The sequence below is a fragment of the Eptatretus burgeri genome, chromosome 14 (assembly GCF_056783735.1).
Source record: "Eptatretus burgeri isolate ZD-2024b chromosome 14, Ebu_testis_v1, whole genome shotgun sequence".
In the NCBI taxonomy this organism is placed as follows: Eukaryota; Metazoa; Chordata; class Myxini; order Myxiniformes; family Myxinidae; genus Eptatretus; species Eptatretus burgeri.
In genome coordinates this window covers 22,972,423-22,989,922 of record NC_140974.1, presented here as the reverse complement: position 1 = coordinate 22,989,922, position 17,500 = coordinate 22,972,423, and the positions used below count along the sequence as shown (strand labels likewise).

The following is a 17,500-nucleotide window of genomic DNA, read 5'->3' as shown; positions in this document are numbered from 1 at the left end:
AGGCATAGATCTGGAGAAGGGTATAAAACAATTTCTAGTGTTGAAAGTTCCCAAGAGCACAGTGACGTCCATCATTAGGAAATGGAAAGAATATGGAACTACCCACTCTTCCTGGAGCTGGCCGTCTGACCAAACTGAGTCTCAGGCAAGAAGAACCTTGGTAAAGGAGGTGACCAAGAACCCAATGACCACTCTGACAGAACTACAGAGTTCTTTGGCGGAGATGGGAGAACCTGCCGGAAGGACAACAGTGTCTGCAGCACTTCACAAATCTAGGTTTTATGGGAGAGTGGCCAGATCGTAACCACTCTTGAGAAAAAGGCAGATGACAGCACACCTGGAGTTTGCATAAAGGCACATGAAAGATGCTGAGAGCATGAGGCAAACGATTCTGTGGTCTGATGAGATGAAAATTGAACTCTTGGCCTGAATCCCCTCTCCCGACGTTATTGTATGTTCCCTGGTGTTATCTGTCCTTACATGGCTTTTTTCTCTCACTTCCAGCCAACTGGCATGGCCCATGAGTGCAATCATGGGGTCAGCACGAGGACAAGAGATGCACCAGAGACATTCTCATCTATGGACATCTTGCGGGCTCAAGTTCATTGCATTTTTTTTGGTGTCTGTGGTGTGGAATTTCCCTGGCTTGCCAGCCAATCAGCACAGCTATAAATCATCATTTGTTGGGCAAGGAAACCAGTGGGCGCTCGCCGTGGGAGATCGAATCTCCCCCACGGGACATTTGGAGTCCTTGCTCCCTCTGCCGTGGTTTCTGCCTGGTCCTTTGTGGTCCTGTGATGCATTGTGGTTCATTGTTCAACTGCGTGGCACAATTTGCAGTGCAATGGAGTGCTGCTGCATGGTGAACGTGGCTGAGGAAAGCATGCAAGACGTGGCGAGAACCACCCCCAAACCAGTCCATGCACACCTGAACGAGGTCCGCGAGCAATGTGTGCAGAGCAGGTTTTCGCTCTGTCTGTCTTCTCTTCTTTTCTCTGTCCCATGCTTCCCCAAGTGCATAAGATGATGTTATGTGTTAAGGCCATTGTGGTTCTGAGTGTGCATTGGTTTTATTTATTCTTAATTTGATACTCACTGTGATCACCGCTGTGCAGCTGTGTTCTTCTTCCTTCCAAAATATTCTTGTGAATGCATCAGAATTTTAATGAGAACCTGTGTGGTCATTGTGAGTGGATTCCAAAGTGCTTAGTAGGATTGGCATAGTAAACTGTTAGATGGGCAGATTTGGTTTGCACTGAAGGACTTTAATGGAGGATCAATTCGTACCAAATCATCTGGGTGGAGGTGGAGGTGGAGATCTTTTTCTCCCATATCAGCAGGTGACGTGAATGCCATTGATGATCAGTGACCATTACAATACCATTGTCTAAATGGAGGGGAAAATATGTGTTTAAAACCCAATCAAAGTTTTGCACTCACAATTTCTCCTCTCTGTCCTGGATGTCCAGGTATTCCATCCTTCCCAAGAGGTCCCTGTGTGATAAAGAAAGACAAAGACAGTACAATCAGTCCATTCCCAGACTCAGCGGCATAATGGTTAGAGTGTCCTATCTGAGTTTGGGAGCTCGCCGGTTCAAATCCGACCGAGCCAAGTCATCCCAAAGATGTTAAAAATGACATGTGTTGCTTCGGTATTTGACACTCAGCATTTAAAAAGGATAGAGCACGGAAGAACAACCAGAGGTTGGCTACAATTGCATGGGCTTGATTGCCCTAATGGTTAAAGTTCATTGTACGAGAACTCATTTGTCCCAGTGTGCCTCCTGCCTCTGACACTTTTGAAATCACTAAGACGATAATGTAAAGAGGTCTCTACAAAGTGGAGGATCTCTATTAAAGGTTTGAATTCTGAGCTTCAGAGCCAAACTCGTCTCAGCAGAATTACCAAGTTGCCAATGGCACTGGTGATGAAAACACAGTAACCTCACTATTGACCAGAAAGGAGTTATGGCCTGGCTTACATGGAGTGCCAGTGTGCAGTTGATTGCAAATGCCTTTTGAGTAGCTTGTGATGGGCACTAAAATGCTGCCTATACAAGGTGGTGCCAACGATATCCGATTCATTGAATTGCAAAGATAAGAGGGTAAGACTTACTGGAGGGCCTTTGGGTCCTGGAAATCCAGTTGGGCCTTGGGATCCAGGAGGACCCTGTGGAATGGGACAACTGAAATGTCATGTATGACATTGGTGAAGCGAAGTTTGTACGAGCCACTTTATAAAAGCACAATATGTGGTGCTGGTGCTTTCAAATGTGATGCATTGTATTCAATAAAGAGTTCTGAGTATGAGCATCTCAAGAAAATATGATTAAAAAGCTCACCCGCTCTCCTTGGGATCCAGATTGTCCATCAGATCCAGTGGCTCCCTGTCGACAAACATCCATCCATTCGCTCACATCCTCTTTGGTCGTCAAAGAAGTGAGGAATCTTTTTCTTTAGTATATTATTTATTTATATTACCAGCAAATACAACGCATCACTTCGCTGAGGGGAATACAAAGGGGCGGAGGAGGAGGGGAGGGGAGGGAGAGAGACCAGAGGGAGATAGAGAGAGAGAGGAGAGGGGGTGGAGAGGAGGGTGGGGGTAGAGAGAGGAGGGAGAGCATGAAAAGAGAGGAGGGAGAGAGGGTGGACAGGTAGGAAATGAGGGAAGAATGAGGAAAGGGGTGAGGAGAGCAACGCCTCACCAAACGTCGCTATACCCCTTTCCCATTCTCTTTCCCACCCCTATCCCTCTCTCTCAAACACCTCTCCATCACTTGCTTATCCCTCCCACACCTATCTCTCTCTCTCTCTCTCTCTCTCTCTCTCTCTCTCTCTCTCTCTCTCTCTCTCTCTCTCTCTCTCTCTCTCTCTCTGACCCCTCCACTCTCCCTCCTTTCCTCTATCCTTCCTCTCTCTCCCCCATCTCCCTCTCTCCCAACCATCCCCACCCCCCTCTGTTAAGGGGACTGTTAAATTTAAAAAGGCTTCCCGATACTGTAAGGGGAAGTGTACTCCAGTAGAGGGGTGGAAGTGAAGAGGATGGGGGAGGGAGGAGGGGGAAGGAGAAGCGGGGAGTGGGAGGGGGTTTGGGAGGAGGTAAGCGTGAGGGGAGGGATTATTGAGTTGTATTTAGTAATGGGACTTGTGGAGAAGAGGGGGGAGGGGGGGTGGTAGTGCACGATTAAAAGAAACAGGGTACGTTAAAACAGCGCATTAATACAGCATGTGGCAACCACCTGGAGATGTCCAAGAGTGATGGAGAGGGGAGGAGTTTTGGGAGGATGGAAGGGGGAGGGAGGGCAGCATGATGGGAAGGGAAGGCAGTGTGAGGCGAAGGGAAGGCAGCGTGATGGGAAGGGAAGGCAGCATGATGGGAAGGGAAGGCAGCATGAGGGGAAGGGAAGGCAGCCTGAGGGGATGGGAAAGGAAGGGCAATAAAATGCGCCCAAACAGCAACATTTTCTTTTTAATCGCCGGGTTCTATATAAAACTCTGTGGGAACATTTAAACCCATGCTATATACCTGGCAAAGGCCTGCCTGGATGCATGTATGTGTGCTTGCAAATACTGTGACCTTTGCACCCCTCCGGTCAGATCACTCCGATTATGATTCGTACATGCTACACTATGGGGAAGCCCTTTTAAATTTAAGTCCATTAACAGAGGGGGAAGGGTGGGAAAACAGGGGGAGTGAAGGGGTGGGAGAGGGGAAGGGAGGTGGGGGGAGAGAGAGGGAGAGAGAGAGAGAGGGGGGGAAGGGGTAGACAGAAGAAAGGGGGTGGGGTGGAGAGAGATGGGGGAAAGGGGTGGGTGAGAAATAGGGAGAGGGATAGGGGTGGGAGGGAAAGGGATAGGGGTGCAAGTTAGATGGGAGGGAGAGAGGGATAGGGATGGGAGGGAGAGAGGGATAGGGATGGGAGGGAGAGGGTGGGAGAGAGAGGGATAGGGGTGGGAGAGAAAGGGGGTGGGAAAGAGAGAGGGGGAAAGGGGTGGGTGGGAGAAAGGGGGTAGGGGAGAGAGAGGGGGAGAAGGAGTTGGTGAGAGAGAGGGAGAGGGGTGAGAGAAAAAGAGTGGTAAGAGACGGAAGAGGGGAGAGAGGTGGGGAGAGTGAAGTGAAGAGGGGGAGAGTAGAGGGGGGGGGGATTCCAACAGACATGGCATCTCGTTTCACATCCATCCGAGAGACGGCACACACATTGGTAAATCACCCTGCCTGAGAAACACTGGGATGAAAATTTTGTAGCTGGGTTGGGATTCAACCGCAGGCTCAACAGCTAAGAGTGACCATGCATACATCTTGCCAATCCTGCCCTGATGTGGCCATTCATTGCTTTGTATCAACCGAATTCTTTTTTTTACGAATTATAAAGATCCAATTTATTTTGCCTTTCAAACTCTGATGTCCCCATGGAGAAGTGTGCCATGGTTTCACCATCGAAGCTTTAGGAGCGCCCGCCAAGTGGCTTATCCACCCAAGCAAGTACTCCAATGAAACGGTTGAATAAACTTTTGAAAACAAAACACTAATGTTCCTATTTGTGTGTACAGTATCTATGCCAAAGTGATGGGTCATAAAAGGAAATCAGATTGTGCAAAAAGGGGAAACATGATGTCAAATAAAATTGCACCTTTGCAGCGAGTGAGCCACCGCCAGACACAACACATAACAACGCGGGGCCAAACACAAGCGAGAGGGCCTGAACTTTGCTCAAGTTGATCAATATATTCAGGGACAGTGCAAATATCGTAGAGCTTAAGCACTAAACCAAGTGGCTTAAGCACTCAAGCAAGGACTCCAACGAAATGGATGAATAGGAACAGCTGGCTTGGAAAGCGATTAGCGATCGCCGATTGGTCATATAACACCATGCACCCAGAGATGCCAGGAATGCCAAATGATGTCCGAATTGGACAAATAAACACTTTTTTCAGCAGTTGGAACTACTGCTGAAGTCAATAAAGGAGGAGATAGATGTATGGACGGATTGACACATATCGACACTTATTAGCATAGACATCCTTGTATAGCTGTGTGTGCGCATGTGCATATATATATATATATATATATATATATATATATATATATATATATATATATATATATATATATATATATATATATACATAGGGTGGGGTTAGGAGGACATGGACATTTAGGAGATGTTGTGGAGGGTCCTGACACTGTTGATGGATATGAAGGGGAATTGTTGATAATCATTTGCAGACAATCTCTGCAAACTGGACAACTCGAGATTCCCAATCTGGATATCCCAAGACAGATATCATGGGAGGAGTGAAAGGAATGGTTGTTGAAGGAATGGAGGAAAGTGGTGGTGGCAGTACAGGTGAAGTGTTGATAGACAACGTACTCAGGAGTGAGAGGTTTCGGAAATAAGCCTTGTAAAGAAGAAGAAGAAGAGGAAGAAGAAGAAGAAGAAGAAGAAGAAGAAGAAGAAGAAGAAGAAGAAGAAGAAGAAGAAGAAGAAGAAGAAGAAGAAGAAGAAGAAGAAGAAGAAGAAGAAGAAGAAGAAGAAGAAGAAGAAGAAGAAGAAGAAGAAGAAGAAGAAGAAGAATTAGAAGAATAAGAATAAGAAGAATAAGAATAAGAATAAGAAGAAGAAGAAGATATTTACATCAAGTGATTTACATTGCACTTTACATCAAGTGGTGAAGAAGAATAAAAAGAGGAAGATGTGGGATGTTCTTGACAGAGTAATAAAGAAAGTGAAACATTATAAAATGTTTCTAAAAGCTTTTCAAGAAAGAAGTATTTGATTCAATCAGGATTCAATTTTGAGATACTGTATTGAGAAAAGGAAGGGATAAAGAATGAATGAAGGAAAGAAGTACAGGCAGAATGAGTTTGTGACGTTTTTGCAGTTATTTTGTTTGTGTGTTGTTTTTTTGAAGGAAGGAGGGGTAATAGGTAATAGGGGTAATAGAAAGAACCCAGAACAAGGCACTTGACATCAGAGCAGAGAATTTGCATACCAACTAGCTGAGGCCTTGGCGAGTAGGTCAGGCAATCACTGCGACACAAATTCAACAATACACCACAACAAGGTGTGGCTTAACAGAAAATTGGACAAAAACACAAACAGCAACACAAGGCCAAAAATATAACAGAAACATATGATGGATAGGTCTGGAAACCTTAGCTTTGATGAACTGGAAGGAGGAACTTCATCACCCAACATTCAACGTGCTCAGACCAGGAACCTTCCAATTTGAATAAAATTTAATTGAGTTTTTATCCCAAGTCTATGGCTTTAGTCATTTTTTCAGACAGAAATAATGAGCCAATAAGAATGGAAATTACGTTTTGCAAAACATGCTTATTTTGTTTTGTCTGAGATGCAGCCTTTATAGAAGATTATGTAAATGATATATTTTGAAAGTCATAACAATGTTCAGGTGGTCTCTAGTGCTCTGCTTGATGGCAGGTTCATTGTTGACAGAGCATTCTCATGGCAAGGATTACACAAGGTGGTTTACCTTTGCCTTTCTAGCAGTTGTCAGGGCAATAATTTTGGTAACTCCATCAGGCAGGGTAACCTACCCTTCGAAAAAGGGACACCTGGTTTAATGTCCATCCAAGGGACGACACACTTTACAATGGAACATCGACAAAGCACCAATCCGACAGTTTAGTGTTGGGTCAGGATCCCAAACCCAGCCGAGGCAGCTCAAATGTAAGTGCACTACTGCACTCAAAGCTAAGTGTAAAGTTAGTGTGCAAAGGTGATTCTGTAGGAGATTCAAAGATTGAGAGCAGCAAATTAACGGCAATTATAACAGCAACAAAACAATACAAAAACAATGATTATGATCCATAAAAACAAGAACAATAATCATGATTAGCAAGATCATGATCATCATAATCATCATCAACTGTTTGATTAAATGCATTTATTAGAATGTTGTTTGATGATTTTCTTTTTTTTCTTTTACATCATTTACCTTTACTCCAGGAATTCCTTGCACACCTCTCTGTCCCCTTTCTCCAGGAGGACCCTGACAAACAAAAAGGTGAATGAATGAAGAAAGGTCAACAACGATTACAAAAACAAGCTACAACGGCACTCGGTAGAGCACATCGTCTCGCCTCACATCCTCATTCTGAACAAAAATACCATCATTAACTGAACACGTGGCTATTATGGCCCACTGCTATTTGGCCCATACACCGGTACCATCAGTGCACCCTATTATGTCACATATATTGCCATTATCCATAGCTTTATTATTGATTGATAATAAGGATATTTAATGACCACTTTTGTGTAAATTAAGGCTAAATTGTGTCAATGAAGATGAATATGAAAAAAAATTCAAACTATATTCAGCATGGCTAATCGACCATATGTATGAAGTTTCCATTGATCTGTTAAATGGTTCTGGAGAAGATATTTTTTTCGTTTTTATTTTCAATTCAATATGGCCACCAAACCATATGACCGATGACGTCATAAATTTAATTAATCACAGATCGGGTTGTGGATCAGATATATGAAATTTCAGATTTTTCCGATAAGGATTTCGATTGAACCAATTACGACTGGAATACCACTTCGCTGATGACATCGTCTTTATCATCTTATATACCCGAGGGGAGTTGATGACATTTGCCAATTTCATTTTTTTTCGTTAAGGAGCTTTGGAGAACAAGATGTCCAATTTTTTTTCCTTTAATCCAATATTGCTACCATGCCATGTGACCTTTGATGCCAGAGTTATTCTCAAAATATTCTCGATGGGGAATTCTCCGATGTGTAAAGTTTTGCATCGATCGGGGAAGCAGTTGCAGAGTAAAAAATAATTAAAGTTAAATTAAAATAAAATTAAAATAATTATATGGATGTGGACACACACACACACACACACACACACACACACACACACACACACACACACACACACACACACACACACACACACACACACACACACACACACACACACACACTGCAACAGTCTCGCGCAACCCTTCAGGGCGAGATTAATTAAACAAGGAAGCAGGGGTGTCGGGGTCAGGGGAGGTCACTGCCTCGGAGGCCTGGGGGTCTGTTGAGGGGCCCGAGCTTCTCCTGTAATTTTTATTAAACAGTACAATGAAACCCCTCATCAGCTCATCCTCATTGTTACATTTAAATCCAGAAGCTGATTTTGCTTCCCTTGTCCGAAACAAAACAACGTTTACCTCTGTTAATGGTACCATTTCAAACTTTACAGAAAATAGTTATTAACCAGGAATGCGCATTACAATAAATGGCTTTGTATCCTCTTTGTCCAAGAAAAATTATTAACCATCTTCTCATGGATGTTTTTGCCGCTCTTATGGAGAAATAGTGTTCAACAGTCAAGGGTGAAAATTGAATCGATCGGTCCAAACGTCCCGCTATGTCCTTTATTTTTCGATCATACGGCTAAATAAAAGTGACCATGGGTCATTCCGTGCCAACTCACCTAAGGGTCCCCAGGTCACCTCTTCAGATTTTGCTGGAAAAATTCTTAAATGTAGATCTATATGGCTCTACCCACCATGCAAAAGATTAGCTTTCAATTCCTCATAGTATAAAAAATATCTATCTCTAGAGACCTTTGAAATTTGGCCCTAAAAATGACAAATGTGAAAAACGCTTTTTTTCCAACTTCAGTGGCTTATAATTTTATAATAGACTCCTCTAGAAAGCTAATATTGCAAATATTTACTAATTGGCATCCAAATTTTTCAATTATGGCATCAGATAGCTTCTGGGATGCATATTTCTCACTCTTTAGGAAGCTAAAAATGGCTTTTTGGCCCAAACGAGCTAAAATTGAAAATATGGAACATGGAGCCCTCCTGAAAATATGGAACAACTTAGAATTTTTTCCTCATAACACAGTGATTATAGGATCATTATCTATCCATAGAACCATTTTTGCTGGGATAATACAGTTAGGTGATGAATTATAAAAGTTTTAACATAAGCCCTTGCCTCCGAGGGCTCTAAAATGGACCAATTTTGGCCCCTGGTTTGACCATGTGGCTTGGGGTTTAGGATCTTCATTTTTTTCGAAAGATTGCCTCATACAAGATGTGTCTACTGACCGAATAATTTTACCTAACGCCCATGGCTTCATTGTAAAATAAATTTTTATTTACATGCACGTTTTTTATAATTATTCACTTTTTTCATATTCAGAAGTTTATAAATCTTAAATGGAACTATCCAGGAAAGAGTTACTGCAGAATTTTATAAACTGGTATACAAAATGTCAGATTGTGGCATCAGAATGTCTCGAGAAAGCACATAATCCTAGTTTTAGGAAGCCAAATATGGCAATTTGGTCCACTTGGTACAAAACAAGGTGAACTTGCAGGGGTGCGCATGAGGCTAAATTATGCTTCTTATTCGACATTAGTGATAAGGATGTTATTTATTCATAAATACATGCTAATAATTACCTTCGTAAGTGATTGCAAATTCTAAATTAGAACAAATTTGATTAGTTGAGTCGCAGCTTTTTTATTTACAGATATACAGAAACAATGAAAATTAGTAATTTTTATACCTTAGAAAACTGTTTAATGACCTTTCATCTTTTATGACAGTCATTACCATGATTATCTAGAACTCAGAGGCACAGAATTTTACATCTTAGGAAACAGGTCTTGAACATGTGACAGTTGGTACTGACATCCACCAGATTTTATGTCAGGGGCCTCAACCACACAAAGAATGTCGAGTAATGGCACCCAGCATTGATCTTTTTTTTTTTCTGGAGGCCATGAGAATGTGTTACCCCTTCCTTGCTTCATGAAGTTCACAAGCACATCATTTTCATCATTATTTCTTGTGACAATGTTCCCAATGTACCATTTTCTGTCATAAACACAAGCAATATATTTCCCAGCCTGGTAGACATTCAGTTCAGTTCGGGTTGGGACTAATAATTGGGACAGATGAGCTTGTGTGGTTTCCGGTCCTGTGCATACTGTTGATGATACAGCATCAGAAGAAACCCTTCTCATCTGCAGAGATTGGCAGTAGCAATTAGTAAACATTAGTAAACCATGTGCAAAATGCAAAATTAGTGCAAAATTAGTAAACCATGGTGTGACAGTGTACCACCAATGGTTGTTGCTGCTCTGAAGCGCTTCTCAAGGTCATACTCCATTGCATTTTGTTGGAGTTCTTTTGATGTCACAAAGAAGAATTTGATCATGATGTAGGCAAATACTGTCTTTTGAACTGAAAGTAATTCCTGATCTCCATGAAATCAATTCTTGTGACTTCTTCTCCAAAGCAGCAACTTGTTTTAGCCCAACCTTCATTGTATAATAGGTCTTGTGACACTCCTGGTCTAATTTGGTTCCAACAGTGCATCTACTTGTCAAACTTGTGTCACTGGAACCAGGTTTTTCTGCATCCATTTCCTTTGTTTCCTCTTCGCCTTTGTTCTCCAAACAGATAAACAGACAAACAGACAGACAGGTTGACTGTGCTGCTCCTAGTGTTGTGACAGACCATTACTCCATCTAGTGGTGTATGTCATAACTAATGACTTCAAATAGAGAACTGTAGGACGTTTTTTAAAAATTAAAACCCAAGCATATGTTTAGATAATCATTACAAGAATTTATTTTTGAATAAAAAATGTACTTATAATTATTAATTTATGAGAAGAATAATCTAAGTTGTTACATAACCTCAGTTAATGTCCCCTGCATATTCACCATTTTTGGTCAAAGTGGCATTTTCAACTTCCTACACATAGAAACATATGCATTTATCAGGCATTCTGATAACAGATCCTTAAATTTCATATGACAGTTTAAAAATATCTGCAGTATCAGTTTTTGCTAGAGTGTTCAATTTCAGATTTCTAAGCTCATGAATATGAAAAAAGTGAATAATTATTTTTAAAAACGTGCATGTAAAAATTTTTTTTTTAATATGAAGCCATGGGCATTAGATAAAATTATTCGGTAAGTAGACACATCTTATATGAGGCAATCTTTCTAAAAAAAATGAAGATCCTAAACCCCAAGCCACATGGTCAAACCAGGGGACAAAATTAGTCCATTTTAGAGCACTCGGAGGCAAGGGCTTACGGTAAAACTTTTATAATTCATCACATAACTGTATTATCCGAACAAATGTATCTATGGATAGATAATGACCCTATAATCACTGTGTTATGAGGAAAAAATTATAAGTTGTTCCATATTTTCAGGAGGGCCCCTATAGTTTCACCTTATTTTAGCTCGTTTTGGCCGAAACGCCATTTTTAGCTTCCTATAGAGTGAGAAATATGCATCCCTGAGGCTATCTGATGCCATAATTGAAAAATTTGGATGCTAATTAGTAAATATTTGCAATATTAACTTTCTAGAGGAGTCCATTATAAAATTGTAAGCCCCTAAAGTTGAAAAAAAATGCGTTTTCACATTTGGCATTTTTAGGGCCAAATTTCAAAGGTCTCTCGAGATAGATATTTTTTTTCAACTATGAGGAATTGAAAGCTAATCTTTTGCATGGTGGGTAGAGCCATATAGATCTACATTTAAGAATTTTTCCAGCAAAATCTGAGGCGGTGACCTGGGGAGGTTTTTGAAATTTAGGTGAGTTGGCACGGAATGACCGCCAGTGGTTTTTCCTGTTTCAGGCCATTTGTCTCGAGCATTCCATCATGCTTTGGACAATTGGACTGCACTGTATGTTCCATCCTCTTCAACAAGTGTTAGGTGCACTCGTTTCTGGTTTGTAAATTACAGTGTATTTATTTTTAATTCACGGTTTCGTTATTATTCTGCAAATTTATGCACAAATGTTTGTTTTAGGAAACTATTATTTCACACGAAATGTCATTGAAATTCTTGATCCTGGGTGCTCAAAGACCGCTTTCGCCCGAGGGCCCAGAAAACGGGAGACAGCCGATGTACGGACAGACACCATGACTTCAAATTGTTGGGTCGCCGAAATAGGTGACCCTTATTGTCAGTAATTTTGTCTGTTTGTTTGGATGTTTGTTCGTTTGTCATCAGCATAATTGGTAGAAAATGTGGGCGGATTTTGACCAAACTCGGGTGGTAGGTACATCTTATGACCTAGTGCTTTGGAAATTGTGATGGTTGCCAGGGACGCTTTGGTTCCCCAGCAACAACCGAAAAACCTTCAAAATCGGTACCGTTCACGCGAAATCAATTCCGAAAGCCATTATTCCACGTAGGGTTATGAAATTTGGCACGAATGATCTACAGGTGATGTTCTATCAAATATATTCCGGTTTTTGTGATATATGGAATACTTTACCCACAGCGCCCCCTACAATTAGGGTATGCGCGGAAATTGAAGGCCCCCTAGCGACCAGGTGAGTGCATCGATACGAATGAAACTTTGCAGGTTCATGGTACTCAATGAGTACCACAACTTTGTCTCCGACATATTGACCGATTTCGCTTAGGTCGGGGGTCAAAGGTCAATTAATGCAAAAATCGATAATATGCGAGAGCTGGAGGTGCCTTCGCGCCAAATGCTACTCCTCCTAGGGTTATGGTCGGATGGTCATGAAAATTAACACTAATTGGCTGGAATACATTGTGCACAAACAATCAAGCCGGATTTTTGATTTCAATCTTTGTTCACCCACAGCACCCCCTCAAACTTTGGGGATTTCCGATTTCAAACCGCATTTTCGGTACTTTTCATTCAAATGGATACCAAGTAGTTATCAGTAGATGGAACTGGATGAGATTTGATCTGCATAATCTTAAGGTGATTCCCTATCTGCTATATGACATCCATTTTGCTCTATATCTTATAGTTTCCATGCTCGGCGACCCATCGCCGCCTACCGGCTTGTGCAATATATTTGTTAATACTTTATTTACTTTTCAACACTTGTACTGCGAGCTAAAAAGGCTACTGCTGTGATTTTGCATCATTTATGAGCTCGTTGCTGCTCTAATTTAGGATCTTCATGAAAGAAAGTTCCTCAAAAAGTTATAAAAGAGAGAAAGGGTGGGGGTGGGGTCCCGGGGTTGTTTGCCTCATGATGAACCCATGCTGGTTCTCGACGCCCCTGCAAGGAAGAATGAGGCAATATGCAACCCATAAAGACTTTTCCAGAATCCCAGCTATACGAGTGATGTCGGTCAATTAATCCACAGTAATATGTATTTCCATGGCTGTGAATTCCTTCTGGTCCCAAATTGCCCAACCCGTATGAGTGTATTATTGATGTTATCCTGCTCTGTATTGCATATAGTGAAGCTTCTGAAGGAATAATTTCAGCCCTTTCAGACAGCAATAATCAGGCATTTCATCATCAAGATTTAGCCAATATAATCAGCATCGAGACAATTCATTTATGTGGCATCTGTTGGGTCCTGCTCATATCACCACCTCAATAAGTCAAAAGTAGACCAAGCTGAGAGATGGAACGGACCTCAAAATTCCTCATTGTGATCGTTTGGGCATTGGTACTGTACGTCTGAGGCTTATGGTCATTGGCAGTGTGCTTTCTGAAACATTCATGACTTATCGTGAGTGACCAGACATTCTTTAAAAGCTATGTGTCTCCAATATCTGCGACCACCTTTATTAGCAGGTTGAAAGCAGATCTCCCAGTTGGTACACCATAGTTGAGATAGGGTCTGCGTTTGGGAAGTAATCACCACCATATTCAGAAGGCTGATGTGGAAGCATTGAATAAGGCCATTGTAAAAGGTTGTGCGTGACATGCACGATTCCACTAAGGATTATACCATCCCCAACTAAATATATATATACCATCCCTTGTTCACTTCCTGCACTTATTTCTCCTTATTTCATCTTCATTTGCAGAATTTTTTTCCTGGGTCAATCTTGACATCCCTCCAACTCATAGCTTTTTTTTTTTTAACTGAAAAGGTTGGCATGTTCAGAGTTCCCATTTGAGCATTTCCAGGATGACGTCAGGATTGCAGATACAAATCCCACACTGTGTTGATTTGTCCGTTGTCTAGTAATGTCCTTGCAATGTCCAGCCACACAGCTGTCTGTTTTTCTCCTGCAAAATACACATATAGCACTTTCAATAGCCTAAGAAACTGCGCTGAATAGATTTACCAAGCAAAAACACTCCTGTGAAACTTGCCCATTTTGAAACACCCCAAGATCGGACTGAGAGCCCAGAACCGACATTCACGTGCATGTTTTAGCAGGCAATCCTCCCTCATTGGTTGTTACCTCCATTTAGGTTTCAGGAGGTGAGAGCAGAACTCAAAATCTCCACCTCCTATTTTTTGGTAAAGGATCACGATTCATGAATCAAACTGTGAAACTTCGTTCTCATAGCCTCGTTTCAAGGGCTCTTTTCAGAATCTTCACTGAACCTCTGACAGCCTCCACTTGGAGCTCGTTTGTAGTGATATTTCCCCGGAATAATATTTAAATCCTCAGTAAGGGTTTTCTTTTATCATTCCTGCAGCTCCGACAAGCACTTGTACAATTTCAGCTTTCTTTAATTTCCAAGTCCTCGACCTCATTTTTCAGATTCTGGTATTTGGTCTTTTTGCTAATGTTTGAAACATTTAGTCCAAAGTCATTGGGAACTGAAACCTCGATCAACAATGCTGACTTTTCCTTTTTGTGTTTGATGACAATGTCCAGACACAATGTTTTTTTTTGTGAAATCCACACTTGATGGGATCGTCTTGTCACACATGAGCATTATATGTTCATTTTCAAGGATCAGACTTGGTTTGTGTTTCCATGGTTGTTCTGGGACCGGAATGTGGAAATGTTTATAGATGTGCCAGTGGATTACTCCACAGACGCTGTCATGTGTTTCTGTGTACAAGTGTTCTGACATGAGTTTTTTGACATCCCGAGAGGAGGTAGTTGGTACTTTGTTTCTTCCCCACAAAACCTGCATTTGTCTGATTGACTCAATCCTGCCATTTTCTGAAAGGCATTTGTGTAATGTCCGTGGCCTTGGGCATTGATGATGACTCTTTCTCCATCCCAATTAATTTGACCCCTTCTTCGCTATGCCAAAGACTTTTCCTTGTCAACCCCTGTCTTGTCGAGCTCTTTTCTTTCTGCTCTTTTGTCATTCTCCAATTTGTATTGCCAGAGTATATCTGCTGATTATTTTTTGTAATTTTCCTCTTTTTTTTGCAATCATTGGGCCTGTGTTTGTTTCTGTTTCGATTTCCTGTGTAGTATCCATAATTTGCACCTGTTTTTGGAAGTTTGTTATTTAATGGATTAAGGATCCCTTTTCTGATTTGTTGCCTTCTTGCTCGGGCAGAAATCTCATCCAATCGTTGGTTGAGCTTTTCACATACTCCGCTAGTCCGACACACGATGTTCTGTGCACTTGCTTAAGCTCCATCACACCACTCCTTCTCGTCTCAGTAAATACAACCTCAGTGTGCATTGGTTTTTGTAGAATATATTGTGCATAGTGAGAAGTTTCCTTGTTTTGTTGTTTAAATTGTTGATCTCCAATTGTGGCCAGTTTAAAATTGCACAGCAATATCGGAATAGCAGCACTGCGAGTTGGTTTATAACTTTGGTTTTGTTTCTTGGGGAGAGCAAGGACTTCAGAATGTCTTATTCTTCAGAAGGCTATTCTTCAGAACAGCTCGGTTTCACAAGCTTCCCTCAATGTGGATGTTGCTAAGATCACTCTGCTCAAAGATTGCTGCAAAAATCTACCCATAAAATGAGAGGCTTTCAGGAAAATTTAGCAGCAGGGTGAAGATATGACCTGCAGAAGAACACAATTTGAAAATTATTCTTACCTTCGAGGTGTGCTGAGTTATGACAAATTTGCTATGAGCATTTCTGCAGAAACGAAAATATTTCAAATGAGAAATCAGTGGAACTTTAGCAGAAACGGTTGACTTGCCAAGTGTGTAGACGTATTTGCACTGAGGCATGAAGCAAAGACATCCATCCACATCAACAGTTCTCTCCTGTTTTGATTGGTTGCATCACAATCACCGAAAGGATGGTATTTTCACAACATCTCAACCTGTCCACATTGTATCACTCTGTGTCTTAAAGTGTTTGCTCAACACCTCTGCTTTATTTCCGGTAACAATCTGTCAACTGTCAAGCTCTTCAACAGTCCTCCCATTCACTCATTGGCACTTGCCATTTCATTCCAGAAACAAACAGTCTGTGCCTGCATGTCCATTTGCTCTTAAGGAGAAGGTCAACGCTTTGTTTCAATGCTTATAGTATGCCCTTCAGTCCATAAATGATTCTTGTGCTCACAAATAAATTTCTTATTCACATTGCAGTGGACAATCTTGAATCGAGACTCAATATCTGAAGATTATTACACTCAATTTGCATCGACGTTGCCGACTCTATTCGAATCTCAAAGCCGGTTTTCAGAAGCCGACAGCACCTGAATGTTCCGAACTTTGTTTCCTTCATTGCTAATGAGCTGATGAATGTCTCATCTCGGATCATCTGGTTTTTGGATCATCTTGGATCTTAAATGCATGAGGTATTTGTAAAAAAAATCATGCATGCAGTGCTTGCGAGACCTCCGACGTTGTTTACCATATGCAAAAGCTTTCCTTCACATTTTATACATCATTAATGTGCAGGAAAAGCTTTCTATGATTGTTTCTTGCTAAAAAATAAAATAAAAAAGGTAATCTAAAACGTCATGAGAATGACACTCAAAACAAGTCTCAGGGTTTCTGATGCATTGTGTGCACTCCTGTGCAACCACAGCCTTTCTCTTTGTATGGCACCCATTGGGGCACATTTGGGAAGCCACAATTTTGTAATATCCCTGAAACCTTAAAGCTGAGTATAAACTGGGTGGAGGATGTCCAACTCGATGCTGCATGTGACATTTGGAAATGTGTTTGCAAGTCTGTCGGCATGACAAGAGCAGCTTGATGTGGCTGTTCTTGCTGGCAGATCTCCACTACGATCAGTTCCTGAGCAGCAGGCTTACTTTTTTGAGCCAATGAGAAGCTTGCATTTTAATCAGCCAACGAGAGCAGGTCCTGTTAGAATTTACTATGGTGGGTTTTAAAGGGTTTGGTTTCATAATTACCACCACTCAACTTTGCTTTACTTTGGGGAGTAGGCACATTTTGTTCTGAAAATCTCACCTGGAATCAAGTTTGTGGAGCACATTGACCAATTCAGGCCAGAGTCTATCAGATAATCTCAAAGTATACCACTCCCAGCACCCTGCTGCTGATGATGCCAATGCATCAAGTTGGCCATCCTGCTCCTATCCTACTCAGATACACATATCTCAGAGCTAACTGTAAGGTTAGAACAACATTAAAACTTCGAGTCTGATGATCGCAAAGCAGAAGCTGAATGTGCAGGTAGTTGAGTACAACAGTCTGTCAGTGGAACTTCAGCAGAAAGCATGATAAAAATAACCAGAATGTATCTCAAAATGCAAAGCCCCTCCGCATCCTTTTCATTGAAGTTGCCACAAACGGCAGTTAAAAATATTGTACATTTTATGATTT

At 41.4% G+C, this 17,500-nt stretch overlaps 1 protein-coding gene across 3 annotated transcripts in view; it reads right to left on the bottom strand.

The window, feature by feature from the left end:
* Positions 1–17,500, bottom strand: part of LOC147012783 (uncharacterized) — a 416,846-nt gene that overhangs the window by 158,608 nt on the left and 240,738 nt on the right. For all 3 annotated transcript variants that reach the window (XM_085853969.1, XM_085853968.1, XM_085853966.1), the window contains 4 exons: positions 6,967–7,020; positions 2,343–2,387; positions 2,117–2,170; positions 1,441–1,494 (listed from right to left, as the gene is read on the bottom strand). In XM_085853969.1, the coding sequence (XP_085710095.1) occupies positions 1,441–1,494; positions 2,117–2,170; positions 2,343–2,387; positions 6,967–7,020 (207 nt within the window). The remainder of the gene's footprint in view (positions 1–1,440; positions 1,495–2,116; positions 2,171–2,342; positions 2,388–6,966; positions 7,021–17,500) is intronic.